This window comes from Dysidea avara, chromosome 2, assembly GCF_963678975.1.
Source record: "Dysidea avara chromosome 2, odDysAvar1.4, whole genome shotgun sequence".
In the NCBI taxonomy this organism is placed as follows: Eukaryota; Metazoa; Porifera; class Demospongiae; order Dictyoceratida; family Dysideidae; genus Dysidea; species Dysidea avara.
This window is the reverse complement of record NC_089273.1, coordinates 15932712-15946978: the sequence shown is the minus strand read 5'-3', so window position 1 is coordinate 15946978 and position 14267 is coordinate 15932712. Positions and strand designations below refer to the sequence as shown.

The 14267-nt window shown below is 37.5% G+C and overlaps 1 protein-coding gene across 1 annotated transcript; it reads right to left on the bottom strand.

Moving 5' to 3' along the window:
- Window positions 1-2591: 2591 nt before the first annotated feature.
- Window positions 2592-4557, bottom strand: LOC136247853 (uncharacterized). The gene is made up of 4 exons (XM_066039674.1): window positions 4503-4557; window positions 4117-4341; window positions 3344-3812; window positions 2592-3195 (listed from the first exon to the last, which is right to left on the bottom strand). The coding sequence occupies exons 1-4, from the start codon at window positions 4555-4557 to the stop codon at window positions 2592-2594; spliced, it is 1353 nt and encodes a 450-aa protein (XP_065895746.1).
- Window positions 4558-14267: the final 9710 nt, after the last annotated feature.

Sequence of the window (14267 nt, the reverse complement as noted above, 5' to 3'; positions counted from 1 at the left end):
CGCCTGAGATTAACATCTTCATAGCTACAGATTATTGAGCTTGAATTTGCCAAAGTTTATCTTGCTATTCACCAAAGTTTATCCCCACCAAAGTTTCCCTCTATACGGTACCGTCTTTTCATGAACACTATATACCAGTCATCTGACCACACCATAGTAGTGTTTTTCGTTATTTGACAACTGCCCAATCCTACAGACTAAAAAGTCACTGCTCAGCCCTTCTCCATTTTGATAATGTAGGAGTGTCTTTTTAAAATTAGTTCTGTTATGCTGTGTTCAATGTAGCTATGCTTATTTGTGAGGAGTACATTTGCAGACTTGTCCATTTTGTAGCTACAACCCTTTCATCTTGCAGATAGTATACTGATGATGCTAATCACGAGTGCTTTTAAAGAGATCAACACTCTGCGGGATACTATTCAAGTAATGTATAAAATGTCTATATAGGGACCTAGAATCAGGGGTACGTGTACTTTAATATAAAGTGCTCTTTCACAGATGGTTTAATTATACACAAATATACAATTCTGGCATACATGCACCAGTATAGTACTAGCTAGTGTTTGCACTGGGAATGACTATAGACTCTGGACACTGAGGGCAATGAGGCAATCAATCAATGGATTATATTAATGATTATTGAATAGAAAATTCAACTGTTCTATCTTCGATATAATCAATTGAATTTTTCATTCAATGAATACAAAATGGACAATCAAAGATTATAATGGATAATCTTTGATTGTCCACTTTGTATTCATTGAATGTAAAATTCAATTGATTATATCGAAGATAGAATCAGTTGAATTTTCTATTCAATAATCATTAATTCCTATTGAAACTAGGAATTAATGATTAGAATGTAAAATGTGTATGATAATATCCATTTTACATTCATAATATAAAATAAATGATACGTTGGTTATTTTCTACAAATCATAAGGATATAGGTAGCTTGTATTTAGTACTAGGGGGGTATCAGGTGTGGTTGGTGTGGGGTTGAATACGGTTAGAATTATCGGGGCCGGAAACAATGCTTGGAGATTATTATTATACTGGGCAGACAGCATCAGCTGATTGTGCCCAGGGGACAAGGTCTGTCCCAAACAATTGCAAAAAATCAATAATTACAATAAAGATAAGTATCTAATTGTTCCTGAAATAAATCTAGTGAGTTAGAATCAATACCATGTTGAGGGAGATCATTCCACTCTCTTATTGTCCTAGGGAAGAAACTGTTCATGTAGGCATCTGTTCTGATATGTGTAAAATAGTGGGATTGATGATGATGAATTCTTGTGTTTGTGGAAATCGCAGTGGAATTTTTAGAGCTAAAAGGCTATTAATAGATTTGTACAGCAAGGTAAGACGCATCCTTTTACGACAGTGTTGTAATGTAGGCCAATTGAGAGACTTTGTAGCATGGTGGTAACACTGTGACTGAAATTGTAGTCATTAAATATCCATCTAAGAGCTCTCCTTTGAATTTTTTCTATAGAGGTAGTAATATTGTTATGGTGGGGATCCCACACAGAACTAGCATATTCAAGTGTTGGTCTGACGAGGCTAGTGTAGGCTCTAGATTTAGTTTGCTGGGAGCAGTTACACAAGTTCCGTTTAACAAAATTCAAAGTTCTGGTTGCTTTGGATGTGATGTTATTAATATGTGGAATAAAGGACATTGTTTGGTCAAATACTATACCCAGATATGGATGCTGCTCGATACTTTGTAGTTTTTGGGTGTTAATGAAATAGTCTGTTAGTATTGGATTCCGTATCCTGTAACACTTCAAGGTAACACACTTTGAAACATTAAATTTCATTTGCAACAATTGTGACCATTTGAACATGGTATTAAGATCACGTTGGAGTTCAGCAATGTCCTCTTCACATGAGATCACACGATACAATAGACAATCATCAGCAAACAGTCTTAAACTTGAAGATAAACCTTTTGCAATATCGTTAATATATACAAGAAATAAAAGTGGTCCCAAGACTGTCCCTTGAGGTACTCCTGATTTTACTGATAGCCAGGTAGAACATGATCCATTTACAACAACTCTTTGTATTCTCTGTGTTAACCAAGACTTGATCCAAGAATGTGTTTTATTCTGAATGCCATAAGATGACAGTTTGAGTAGTAAACAGCAATGGGGAACTGTATCGAACGCTTTACAAAAGTCAAGGAATATAAGGTCGATCTGTTTCTGTTGGTCTAAATTGTGTGAAATGTCTTCTACTACTGATGCTAATTGGGCCTCACAGGAGTAACCCTGCCTAAAGCCATACTGATATTGATTTAATATTTGATGCTGTTGAAGATGTTCCATGACTGAGCGGTAAATAACATGCTCCATAACTTTACAAACAATTGAAGTGAGGGAGATAGGTCGGTAATTAGAAGGATTGCTTCTGTCGTTCTTCTTAAAAACTGGTGTAACATTTGCAGTAAGCCAATCACCATGCAGGAACAGTTCCAGTTGACATAGATTGGGTGAAGATGACTTGGAGTATTGGTGCGATTTCTGCAGAACACTGTTTAAGTACCATTGATGGAATTTCATCTGGGCCAGGTGATTTATTTGTGTCTAGTTCGCAAAGTAATTTAAAATTCCTTCAGTAGAAAATGATATTTCAGGCATAGATGGATATGAAGATTCTGCAGTTGGGATGTCAGTAAGATTCTCATTTGTAAATACTGAGTGAAACTGGTTGTTTAAAAGTTTGGCCTTGTCAAAACTATCAGTTACTTGTTTACCACCAGAAGATAGTGTTGATACCCCTACATGATCTTTCCTTAAGCTCTTGACATATTTCCAAAACTTTTTAGAGGTATTATTGGAGTCATTCTCAAATAGCTGGCACTGATAGTTACTGTGGGCTGTTCTGATTTCCTTAGTTATCTCATTCTTGATTTTACGATAAGATGCCCAGGTACTGGGAGTTTGTGATCTTCTAGCAATATTGTAAAGCCGTTTGCGTTCTTTAATTTTGTGCTTGATTTGACGATTTAACCATGGAATGTGATTAGATGATTGTACTTGTTTTTGAGGAATAAATTCATCCATAAGTTGCTTAATAGTATTCTTGAATTCTGTCCAGTTTGTTTCAACAGATTTAGCATATGGCTCTGAGGATAAGAAATTCTGTTGAAAAATTGATATACGCTCTCTTATTCTGTCAAAATCTCCTCTGTGATATAGATATACACTGTGACTGGAGTTTTGGTACCAGAGGGGTTTTGTATCAAACCAAAAAAAATACAGCGTCATGATCAGATATCCCTGGTATGACAGAAACAGATGTAACTCTAGCTGGATTAGTACAAAAAATCAGATACAGAGTGTGATTATCATGAGTATTTTCATGTACTAATTGTTCCAAGTGAAAATCATTGACTATATCTAGCAAGGTATTATTAACTTGTAGGCCATAAGCTGGGCTGGGATTAACCTGACCACATCCATTGTCCCATGAAATATGAGGTAGATTAAAATCTCCTCCTAAGATTATAACAGGATAATTAGCTTCTTTTTCAGCTATTACCTTTAAAGCTGCATTTAATGATAGTAAAGGCTCCATTTCACAGATTGGTGGTCTATAAAAAGAACATATGAAGACAGGCTGTGATTCCTGTGTTAGTAGTTTCACCCAAATAAATTCAGCATCACTGTTAATTGGTAAGTTCTCAACCATGGCAGTGAGATGGTTCTTTACACCAATGAATACCCCTCCTCCACCTAAGGTTTTGTCCCTTCTGAATATGTTATAGGCTGATGGTAATATTTCAGAGGAGTTGAAGGTTTCGTCTAGATGAGACTCACATCCTATAACAATGTCAGTTTTGTGTTCATTTAAAAGGACCAAAAGGTTAGCTCTTTTTGATGTACTTCTGATACTATGGCAGTTAAGACTAATAATTTTGAGATTGTGTGAAGAATTAGGGTTATTATGTAAGGAAATTAAGTTAGAGTTATTCTGGGTATAAAAGTTAGTAGTTTGTGGTAGTCAATTGGAGCTAGAAGATTGGAATACCAACTTGAGATCCTTCTACTTTGCAATGGGCCTGGTTAGCAACAAAAATGCTAAAGTTCCGGAATTTTATTCACTTACGTTCAACACCCTTTTGGATTAGAGACCATCGCTCCTTCAATAATAGTGACTCCTTTGCTCGTTCATCAGCAGACAGATCGGGTTTCAAAAAGATTCCTGACTTAGGCTTTGATTTATTCCAAAGTACATTGCTGACATCAATTGAGCAGAGAAATTTAACTAATAATGGTCTTGGCTTAGTTCTGTTGTCTCTAAATTTTCCAAGACGATAGATGTCTTTGAAAGCTGAGGATTTGATTTCATCATCAATGTCTTATAAGGACTTGAGTACATGTTCTACATCGTGCTTTTGGCGAGATGGCCTATCAGTATTTGGAGGTGACTCGGGAATGCCATACACAACTACGTTAAACTTTTTATCTGGAAGACTGGTTACTGAAGGTAACCTAGTTGTAGGTGATGGTACTGGAGAGGCAGACTGAGGACCACTGGCTTTTTCATTCTTTAATTTGTCTTCTATTTCTTGTATTCTTTTATCTAGATGATCATTTATATAATGTAATAGTGATGGCGCATGCCTTAGTTATGATATTTTATTTTGTGATGCCAATTTTAATAAGGGGGTTTGGGAATTGGTTTTTGCCAACTTATATGAGTTCTCCAGATATGGCATTTCCAAGATTAAATAATATAAGTTTTTGGTTATTGTCGCCAGCAATAATGATGTTAGTAAGGTCGGCATTTGTGGAACAAGGAACGGGGACAGGATGAACATTGTATCCGCCACTTTCAAGTATTCAAGCACATTCAGGGCCTTCAGTAGATATGGCGATATTTAGTTTACATCTTGCGGGTATTTCTTCGATATTGGGGTCAATGAATTTTATTATGACGATTTTAAATATGCGGCCCCAGGAATAAGTTTTGATAGAATGCCACTATTTATTTGGGCAATTTTGATAACGGCTTTTTTTGTTATTGTTGTCTTTGCCAGTTTTAGCTGGGGGGATAACGATGTTATTAACAGATAGGAATTTTAGTACATCTTTTTTTGATCCGGCAGGTGGAGGAGACCCAATTTTGTTTCAACACTTGTTTAGGTTTTTTGGACATCCAGAAGTATATATATTTAGTATTACCCGGGTTTGGGATTGTATCTCAAGTGATACCAGTATTTAGTCAAAAAGGGATATTTGGTTATTATTTTGGGGATGGTGTATGCTTTAATTTGGGATTTATAGTTTGGGCTCATCATATGTTTACTGTAGGAATGGATGTGGATACTCGGGCGTATTTTACTGCGGCAACTATGATTATAGCTGTACCGACGAGAATAAAAATATTTAGTTGGGTCGTAACTACTTTAGGAGGAACAAAGATTTTAGATACTCCTATGGATTCAGTGTTCTGACTTTCTAGGTCAGTTTAGACACGCCGCGGCAAAGGATCCTCTGGGCGGACCATACCAAGTGTCCGGCCATACTGAGGTGTCCGCCCGGGTAGTCCTCATTTTGTACTGAAGTGAAGTGTCCTGAATACTAAACAGATTTCACTGTAACTATACTCTCATATTCCATCCCCTTCATTTCCTTCACTGGTCACACATGTGTACAGTCCACCTGACGAGCACTTGTATACATAGGCGGCGGAAAGGGGGGGGGCTAGGGGGCTAAAGCCCCCCCTAGGTCTGCTGAGGGGGGGCTTAGCCCCCCCCTCAGAATGATATCACACCGAAATTATCTTTCTTGGAGTGGGGCTGAAAACCGTGATAAAGATCGAGATACTCTAATAGAGCAGTCACTCTAATAAAGTAGTCAGTGTGTAGCGAGCTATGTAAGGATTTTTATGTTGTTTATCAGCTAGAAATGGTAGCTGGTGAGGTGGAAAGCTCTTGTCAGTTGGTTGTGACCTTTTTTTTTTTTTTTTTGGTCTCACCTTACCAAACTATAGAAAGAAGTCTGGGTCAGCTCAGCGAAGCCCCCCCTCATATCAACTACTTCCTCCGCCGCTGCTTGTATACAGTACATGCAGTACAATGTAATCCTTCACCCGACGCATAAATAATTATGATGTCATCAGAGATTTGATGAGGCTTCACATTGAATAGTGAGGGTAACTTAGCTTGTTCCTACGGCTCCTCGTTCTACATACAGTCTACTTAAATCTTCTTTGGTGATTATCAAGAAGGGACAGTTAACTATCATTGCAGCCGTGAAAGGTGCTGACTGTCGGAACTGAGGTGCGAATTCTGGCGGTGGCTGCGCTGGAGTCATCTCGGAGTCATACTCATAGAACTGTAAGTCGTGATCCTAGATAGTATATACCTCCGTTAGGGGGTAACTATGCTATCTGTGATGCGATTTATGTCTTGTTACAATTTTGATTTTGTGCGGTAAGAATGGGTGGGAGAAGCGAGTCGCATGCAAACTGAACTGCTTCTTCTCACATGGGGTTACCATGGTAAGCACACCAGGTGCATCAATAGAGAGAGATTGAAGATTATCTCACGGAATATCAGGTTTTATATTAAACGTTCTTTTATGTTCCGGCTTCCTCCACATTGTTCAACCCAGAGGCCGGCTTGCTTGCTTGTGAACAAATAACCTGCTACAAGTGTAAATGTTGCTTTAAAAGAATGCTTGGGTGGTTATAAGATGCCTTTCTACACCGGCCCTAACCTTGGTGTCTTTGTTGCGGACTTTTACCATATATGCAGTGAATTCTATGCTTGTAGATAACTATTATGTGCAGTGAATTCTATGCTTGTAGATAACTATCACAGGAAAAGTTACAGTAGAATAATGCATACGGTTCTACAATAGGTTTAGTTGCTCTGTAAAATTACTGCCAAATTGAACATAGACTTTAATTACAAGAATAATCTGGCGTAATTCTTGTTGCCATAGTCTGTTCAATTCTGCATTAATTCTAAGAGCAATAAACCTATTGTAGAATTCTATATATAATTTCATTGTGCCTTTTCCTGTGTACTCTTTGTATATACATGTACGTATCCATGGTGATGTTTTGATAAATTTATGTACTGCATATAGAGCAAGCACAAATTGAATTATCTATTGCCATTACATGGTTAGCTATATAGTACTTCTCAAGTAGTCTTATCATGAAGTATTACAGACTATTGCTGATTGTATAGGTGTGAACAACATTGCTGCATATGCTAGTGTACATGTGTATACCATATTTGTACTGATGAGAAGCACCTGTTTATCCTGTTTTCCCTAGAGTGCTGAAAACGTTAGCATCTTGTAGCCTTCAATGTATACACTCCATGTTACCAAGAGTTAATAATTAGAGAGGAGAGTGTCTAACGCTGTATAGGCCTGTAATAGATGATTGCGCAGAAGTTAAATGGCTTCCTTTCCGTGTAACGTACAGGCTTCTAGTATTTGTTCGTTTCCTTACCGCAATTAGTTTAGCCGTACCGTGATGAATCCTCGAGAATATTCGAAAACTGAACTAAAGACTGAGCTGTATGTACAGGGAACAGTGCTCCTTCAATTGAAGAATGCTCAAAGGTAGGGTAACATGGCGATGCAGTGAAAATTCGAAGTGATACTCCGCCTTTGGTTCAGTGTTTATTGGTTTCTCAGACGCTCTCCCCCAGAGTTATCTTCGAGGTTAACAGCAACACTTCTTTACGCAACAGAGCGATGCTCTTCGTGGTGAACTTGAACATAGAGTTGAACGCACGCCCTTGTGTCTGGGATAGCCTTTGTGGTTAAATGCGAAAATATACTAGCCAGTCTGTCGTTACGCGGAAAAGAAGCCGTTTAACTTCTGCGCAATCATCTGTTACAGGACTATACGGCGTTAGACACTCTCCTCTCTATATTATTAACTCTTGATGTTACAGTGTAGGTAGCTGCAAGTATATTTCTTATCAGCTTATGTTCAATTTTGTTTTAGTTACAAGTTACTGTCTTGTTGGGGGCACATTTCAGGATGTGTGACTAAACGTCGAATGGATTGTATAACAGACTTGCAAACAGACTGGCTTATATAACAAACAGACTGGCTTATATGACAAACAGTTTCTGAACTTGTCACTGTACCCACCTTGTAGTTCAATGGCTGACTGCTACAACAGAATTTATGTTTATGATGTTCACAACACTATATATACTACTTGTCACCTGTTAAAATCAGGAACTAATTGCAGCAATTGCAAATCCAAGTAACAACATCTCTTCAACAAGATTTGAAGATTGTATCTTGTGCTTTTAGTTGAGATTTAACACCGGGGGTTACTATTCAGTGGACTGGACTACTGGACTGGAACACTGGACTGGACTACTGGACTGACATATTTTTGGTTTTTGCACATTCTATGGTTGGATTTATGGAGTCTTGCTAGTAAGTACCCTTAGGGCACCTGCAGCCCACTTCTAAATGCTGAAAACGAACAGTGGAATATGCGAAAACTGTCTCTTAATATTTTCGCTGCTGTTTATTATGCCACTATACAACACTTATTCCTTACCCTGGTGTGTAGTAATTGAATGTGACAGCAATAGTTAACCAGCAATCAACTAGCCAGTAGACAATATCTTTCAAGATATCCTTAGAGCAAGCTAGTCTCGCCAGCATGGCTAGACCTCTAGACTTGCCTCTCAGTGCAGGGGCTTACCAATTAGAGATTTTTCAGTATGGCTACTTATAATCTTTAATTGATAAGCCCCTGCACTGAGACAGAAATCTGGTAGCGAGACTAGCTTGCTTGCTCCTCAAGCTTGCTCTAAGGATATAACTCGAACGATACCGTCTACTGGCTAGTTGATTGCTGATCAACTATTGCTGTCACAATCAATTGCCTGCAGCATTACTACACACCAGGGTGAGAAATAAGTGTTGTATAGTGGCATAATGAACAGTAGCAAAATTATCAAGATAAGAGACAGTTTTCGCATATTCCATTGTTCGTCTTCAGTGTTTAGAAGTGGGCTGCAGGTGCCCTAAGGGTACTTACTGGCAAGACTCCATAAATCCAACCATAGAATGTGCAAAAATCAAAAATATGTCAGTCCAGTAGTCCAGTCCAGTGTTTCAGTCCAGTAGTCCAGTCCACTGAATAGTAACCCCCTTTAACACCAGTTGTAAGTGCAGAGCTTATATTAAATATCGGCTTGAGGAAACTGCGAGATGGTGCTTAGAGGTTTACTTACTATCGTTGTCAGAGTTGATATTCTTTCCAACCAGCTATCTGTGATAAATAGATGCAAGGGCATCAGATTAAAAGTGAAAGGGGTAAGGCTCAGTCCAAAGGTATGTAGTTAGTCTATGGGGAGTCTGGAGGCTTATTGTTCTCCCAGAAAAAAATTAAATGCTATTTGGAAGCAGTTTTGGGCTGTAATACTGTGTGCAAGGTGCTAACTAGCTACCTGACAAGTATTGAGGGGATAAAACTGGACATCAACCAAAAATCACCTCCATAATACTGTTTAATCTTACATTTGAGTTTATTATTATTATTATGACTTGTGAGATAAATTGCAAGGAATGTTTTCAAAGTAGTTACAAATATATACAATGGTGATTATTTTTAGAGGCACTTAATTAGACATGTAGCTGTTCTGGGTGAATGACAGGTTTGAAAAGTGTTGTTTCTATCAACTACTGCTATTTAATGCCAAGTACTGCATGTTCACTTCTTTTAGTTTTAAATTTGAAGTTTTATTTTTTCTAGCCAAAAAGTGGTGAGGTTCTGGCCTCACTGGTTACACCTACCCCTGAATAGACGCCTGAGGCAAGTTTCTTCCAGTCCGTTAGCGAGTCCATTACCAGTCCATTCTTTGTTTTGCTCATGCCCCATATTTCATCACAAATTTGGTATTTGTAGCACCTTTAAAAGCTTCTACATGGGAATAATCACCAACAAACCAGGTGACTGTTTACTTGCTTATCATTTGTTCTCCCACAAACAGTGGAACCTCAGTTATCTGAACCCCTTGGGACCAAGGGTGGTCCATAAGTCCATATCTCTGAAACTGTGTATAAATAACCTTAAAATAGCATAAAGAACATTTTTTTAAATTTTCTATTATCAACTACCCTAATAGAACAGTCACTACTCCAACAGAGCAGTCATTTCCGTAGTTCGGATGACTGAGAATCTTGATAAGTGGGGTCCAGATAAGTGAGGTTCCACTGTATGGATCTATGTTCTTATTATAAGTGTTGTAATAATATTAGAACACTGAACATCAATAGTACTGAACAATAATATAAAATGGCTGCCTGCCCTGGTGCCTGAAATTATGTTTTGGAAATGATCTGACAAATCCTGTTATGTGGTTGGGCATACTCAATAATACTGTACAACTAAATGTGTTCAGACAGCCAGAAATGGTCAGACAATAGCAGATGTCTGACCATAAATTCAGACTGGGTCTACATAAATTCCTATCTGTTATATACTGTATAGTATGCAATATTATTTGTTATTTATTTGTAATGTACAGGACTCAGAATTGAGTATATGGTACATGTAAACATGTAAGTGATTAGTCAATAGTTATACTAATACCACTCGGGATTGCCTGATATATACAGTGGAACCTCTCTTAACAAACTACCTTTGGAAGAGGAAAACCTCTATATTATAGCAAAAGGTTGCTAAAAATTCTGGGTCCCAAAATGTCCACAATAGAGAGGTTCCATTGTATGCCCAAGTCTGAGGGCCGCAGATAATATATGGCAGTTCTCTTTCACTTAACAGTATAATTTTTGGCAGCTTAATCTGTAGTATATTTGCACTACTTGCTTAAAACTGCACTAAACATAACATGTACCATATCTGATAGGTGTTCATCACTTGATAACTAGTCTGTACTTTGTTTATGATGTCTGATAGTATTACTCTGCTACAATAATGTGGATAATGTGCTCAAAACATTTGTGAACCAATAAATTGTGATTTGAAAGCCAATATATGGGTACTATTTGTACTATTGTATTTAAAAAATAATGAAGTTAGGGTCCAAGCGATAAAACTATTGTATGAATGATGGTATTACAACATAGCTCTGGGAAAATCGCTACTTGGCATATGCCAATGCAGGGATTACACCACTGGGCTATGTTTTAATAGTTTGCTTAGTTGTTTAGTTGTATGTATAGTACTATGGTATAAATGTGTGACTGTCCTATTAGAATATTGAACATGGCTGTTGTATTAGAGTGACTGCTTTATGTACCCTTTGTCACTTTACTTAGTTTAACTGGTTGTTCCTTTGCACTTGATCACACTTGGTGTCACGACTCCGCTTTTGTCCACAACTTTAAAAGGATTTACCACCTTGTTATAAGCTTTATGCTGATTTTCCTGGCTACCAGGCAGGTATTAGTCCCCAAGTACTATTCCACCTCATACTACATCAGACCTGATTTTGTGCTAGTTTCTACAGATTCCATGGTGCTATTAGAACTCTCCATGGTCACTAATACTCAGCATCACTTTTTGTTGCAAGAAACCATAAAAAAGATTGTTATGGTTCATTACTTCTGGACCTTCAACATGCTGGATTTTCAGTGGATCTTATGACAAGTAAAGTTGGCTGTCTAGGCTATTTCATGCCAGTGACCATTACAAAATTTAGTAATGTATGGCATCTACTGAAGAGTACAATATGTTGCATACTTCAGCAGTTGTCATATCCTGTTTGTGCAGGATATTGCACTCACAGGCTTTAGCATCATGGGATGTACTTGAATTGTTGATATAATTATTTAGTTTTATCAATAGCGAGTATTGTCTGCATAACTGTACTGTATTTGCCCAATTAGCCATGCACATAACTGTGCTATATGACTCAGACAGTACAGTTATGCAGCTAATCAGTACAATACGGAAAATACAGCACTTGGTGACACTTTGATCCTCCCACACAAAGTACCATGTTGTGTAGAATAGCTAATAGAAAAAGTGTACAGTGAATAAGATTGTTTCTTAAATAACTTTGTTGTGTTTGCAGAAAAGGAAAAAAGGCAGGTAAAACAAGCCCCAAAAGCAAACCACCCTAGGCCATTAAACATCTTAAATTCCACCATTCTACAAAAATATCTGGGTGTAACTAATCACTGGACTGGACTACTGGACTGGAACACTGGACTGGAACACTGGACTGGACTACTGGACTGACATATTTTTGGTTTTTAAACATTCTGAGGTTGGTTTTATTGAGTCTTGCTAGCTAAGGGCCTACAGAAAACTTGCAATCTGCTACTAAAATGAACAGTGTGAAGAGTGGAGTAAGCAAAAACTGACTTCTAGTGATTTCACTACTTATTGTGTTCTTCTACAGTACATATACCTATACTCCTTATCAGTATGCTGCAGAGAATGTGCTAGTTATGGTTAACCAACGATAACGTCTTGAAGATAGTGGCAAGCTTGTACAATGCCAATATATTTAGTCACGTATTATAGTACGCCAACCAGCACATGTAAGAACTAATCATGACAGCAGAAAAAACCCCTACAGTTTGCAATGAGTTTGTATATTGCATGTAGGAATGAATTTAGCTACAATAGGAAGGATAGGTTGTGTCCCAGGGATCTGAGCTTATTTAGTTCAAGGATACAGTGTATCATAGGTAGCACAAATATAGTACAGTGTGATTTTGGTTAGCTATTGCTGTATATTACAATCTCCAAAACACAATATTAAGAAGTGTATAAGAAGTAATGAGAAGTCAGGTTTTGCTTACTCCACTCCTCACACTCATCATTTTAGTGGCAGACTGCAAGTTTTCTGAAGGTCCTTAGCTAGCAAGACTCAATAAAACCAACCTCAGAATGTGTAAAAACCAATAATATGTCAGTCCAGTAGTCCAGTCCAGTGTTCCAGTCCAGTAGTCCAGTCCAGTGATTAGTTACACCCAAAATATCTTTCTTCTCTGGAAAACTGGGCTACAATGTTTAATCCTGTTAAATTATTATGATTAAAGTACCTGGTAAAGGCAGAGCCTGTATACCAGAAGGCCTTATAAAGGCCTAAGATGTTTATATTACCTGCACTAAGTATGTTTGAAAAGTAGGAGAAAGAAGAAAAAATCCTTGACTGGACCTGGGCAGCCTCGAACCTGCAGCCATTCGATTAACGCTCGAACGCTTACAGGAATCTGCCAGGCGGTCAAGATATTTTCTTCTTACTATTTTCATGTATTTGTATCCATAGGAACCCTAGAGAGTGACTTATTATCTATTATCTCTAAGTATCCCAAATGGAACCAAACGGACATTGTTTTATTATGATTAAAGTACTTGGTAAAGGCAGAGCCTGTATAAATTGTACATATGGCCATAACAAGAAAAAGAATCATATTTACTACCGATATCAAATTACAGTGAACCTATCCAATGTAATACATCTGCCACATACCTATGAATTATACATGTGAGTAATGAGCATCTAACCTTCAAAGAGCACTTAATGAAATATACTGACAAAGCAATAGCTTTTTGCTTCAATCATATCTGTTATATACACCCTGTATCTCTAGTATAACCCATTTTAGTTACAGTGTGGTCTTCATACCTTCAGTACCAGATAAATCAATTAGAAAAATACAATACTTGCTTGTGACTAATCACTACCAGCATAGTCTGACCAGTATGTAAAAGAATTTCAACCCATACTTGAATGAAGTTTTTTTTGGCTGCTTTTCACAACCTGTTTTTTCACGGGTGTCTGGATTCAGTGGAATGGAATGGTGGAATGGAATGGAATAGTGGAATGGAATGGACCGGTACTTAGGTAATTTCAATTAGTGATCACCTCTTTTAAAAGACCACCTTCTAACAAAGACCACCTCTTTACAATGACCATTTTACTTTAAAACCTGAAATGTTGTTTTAGAGCCCTATAAGACAGCCTTATTGATGAATTGTGTGCCACATGTTATGTCTAGAAAAGCCAGTGATATCTGATTTATGATACAATACAGTAATAGCTATATACCCCATACAAAAAATAGCTTGGCTATACAAAAAAATTGTGTCCACGAAACTAAAAGCAACTGGCAACTAAAGGAGCTAATATCTAGAAATGAATGTCAATATATACTGGCAACTAAGTATAATTTACAATAATCTTGGTCCTTTATCATTGACTTGTGCAGTCTGACTGTATTAATTCCCTGTAAATCTAATTGGCTAGTAAATTGGTACCTTTCTCAATAGTCCGGTG

Coding starts and splice junctions, on each gene's coding strand:
- LOC136247853 (XM_066039674.1), bottom strand. CDS start 4,557: ATGAAAAAGCCAGTGGTCCTCAGTCTGCCTCTCCAGTACCATCACCTA. Junction 4,342..4,502: donor GTACCATCACCTACAACTAG/GTTACCTTCAGT, acceptor TCAAATCCTCAG/CTTTCAAAGACATCTATCGT. Junction 3,196..3,343: donor ACTCATGATAATCACACTCT/GTATCTGATTTT, acceptor TCTATATCACAG/AGGAGATTTTGACAGAATAA.